This window comes from Penaeus monodon, chromosome 28, assembly GCF_015228065.2.
Source record: "Penaeus monodon isolate SGIC_2016 chromosome 28, NSTDA_Pmon_1, whole genome shotgun sequence".
Taxonomy (NCBI): Eukaryota; Metazoa; Arthropoda; class Malacostraca; order Decapoda; family Penaeidae; genus Penaeus; species Penaeus monodon.
Genome location: NC_051413.1, coordinates 12,369,421 through 12,369,710, shown reverse-complemented (window position 1 = coordinate 12,369,710; position 290 = coordinate 12,369,421). Strand labels below are relative to the sequence as shown.

Here is a 290-nt window from a genome sequence, read left to right as displayed (position 1 = left end):
ACTAAGTACGACAATTTAGATCATAGCAATACAAAAACACCTTTAGCAGAGTATCCGTATGCTAACCCCCCCTTCCCACCCCACTCCCACACACCCCACACCCCTGCCTTGTCTCTCTCCACAGGCGAAGAATCTGCAGCAGTTCAGACGGCTAATTCCGTCACCCTGCGTTCGAACCCCAAGGCATTGTGCTGGTCCTTGGTAGCGCTCTTTCTCTGCCTTGGCTCGTGGTGACCCGCTGGCGAAGGTGAGTGCGGATGGGAAAGGGGGGGATTTAATTACAAGATGGG

The 290-nt window shown here is 53.8% G+C and overlaps 1 protein-coding gene across 1 annotated transcript in view; it reads left to right on the top strand.

Annotated features, from left to right (window-relative positions):
• Positions 1-290, top strand: part of LOC119590937 (protein sidekick-1-like) — a gene marked incomplete in the record, with an annotated part of 41,331 nt that overhangs the window by 37,086 nt on the left and 3,955 nt on the right. The window contains 1 exon segment of the mRNA XM_037939676.1: positions 125-247. Within this exon segment, the coding sequence (XP_037795604.1) occupies positions 125-234 (110 nt within the window).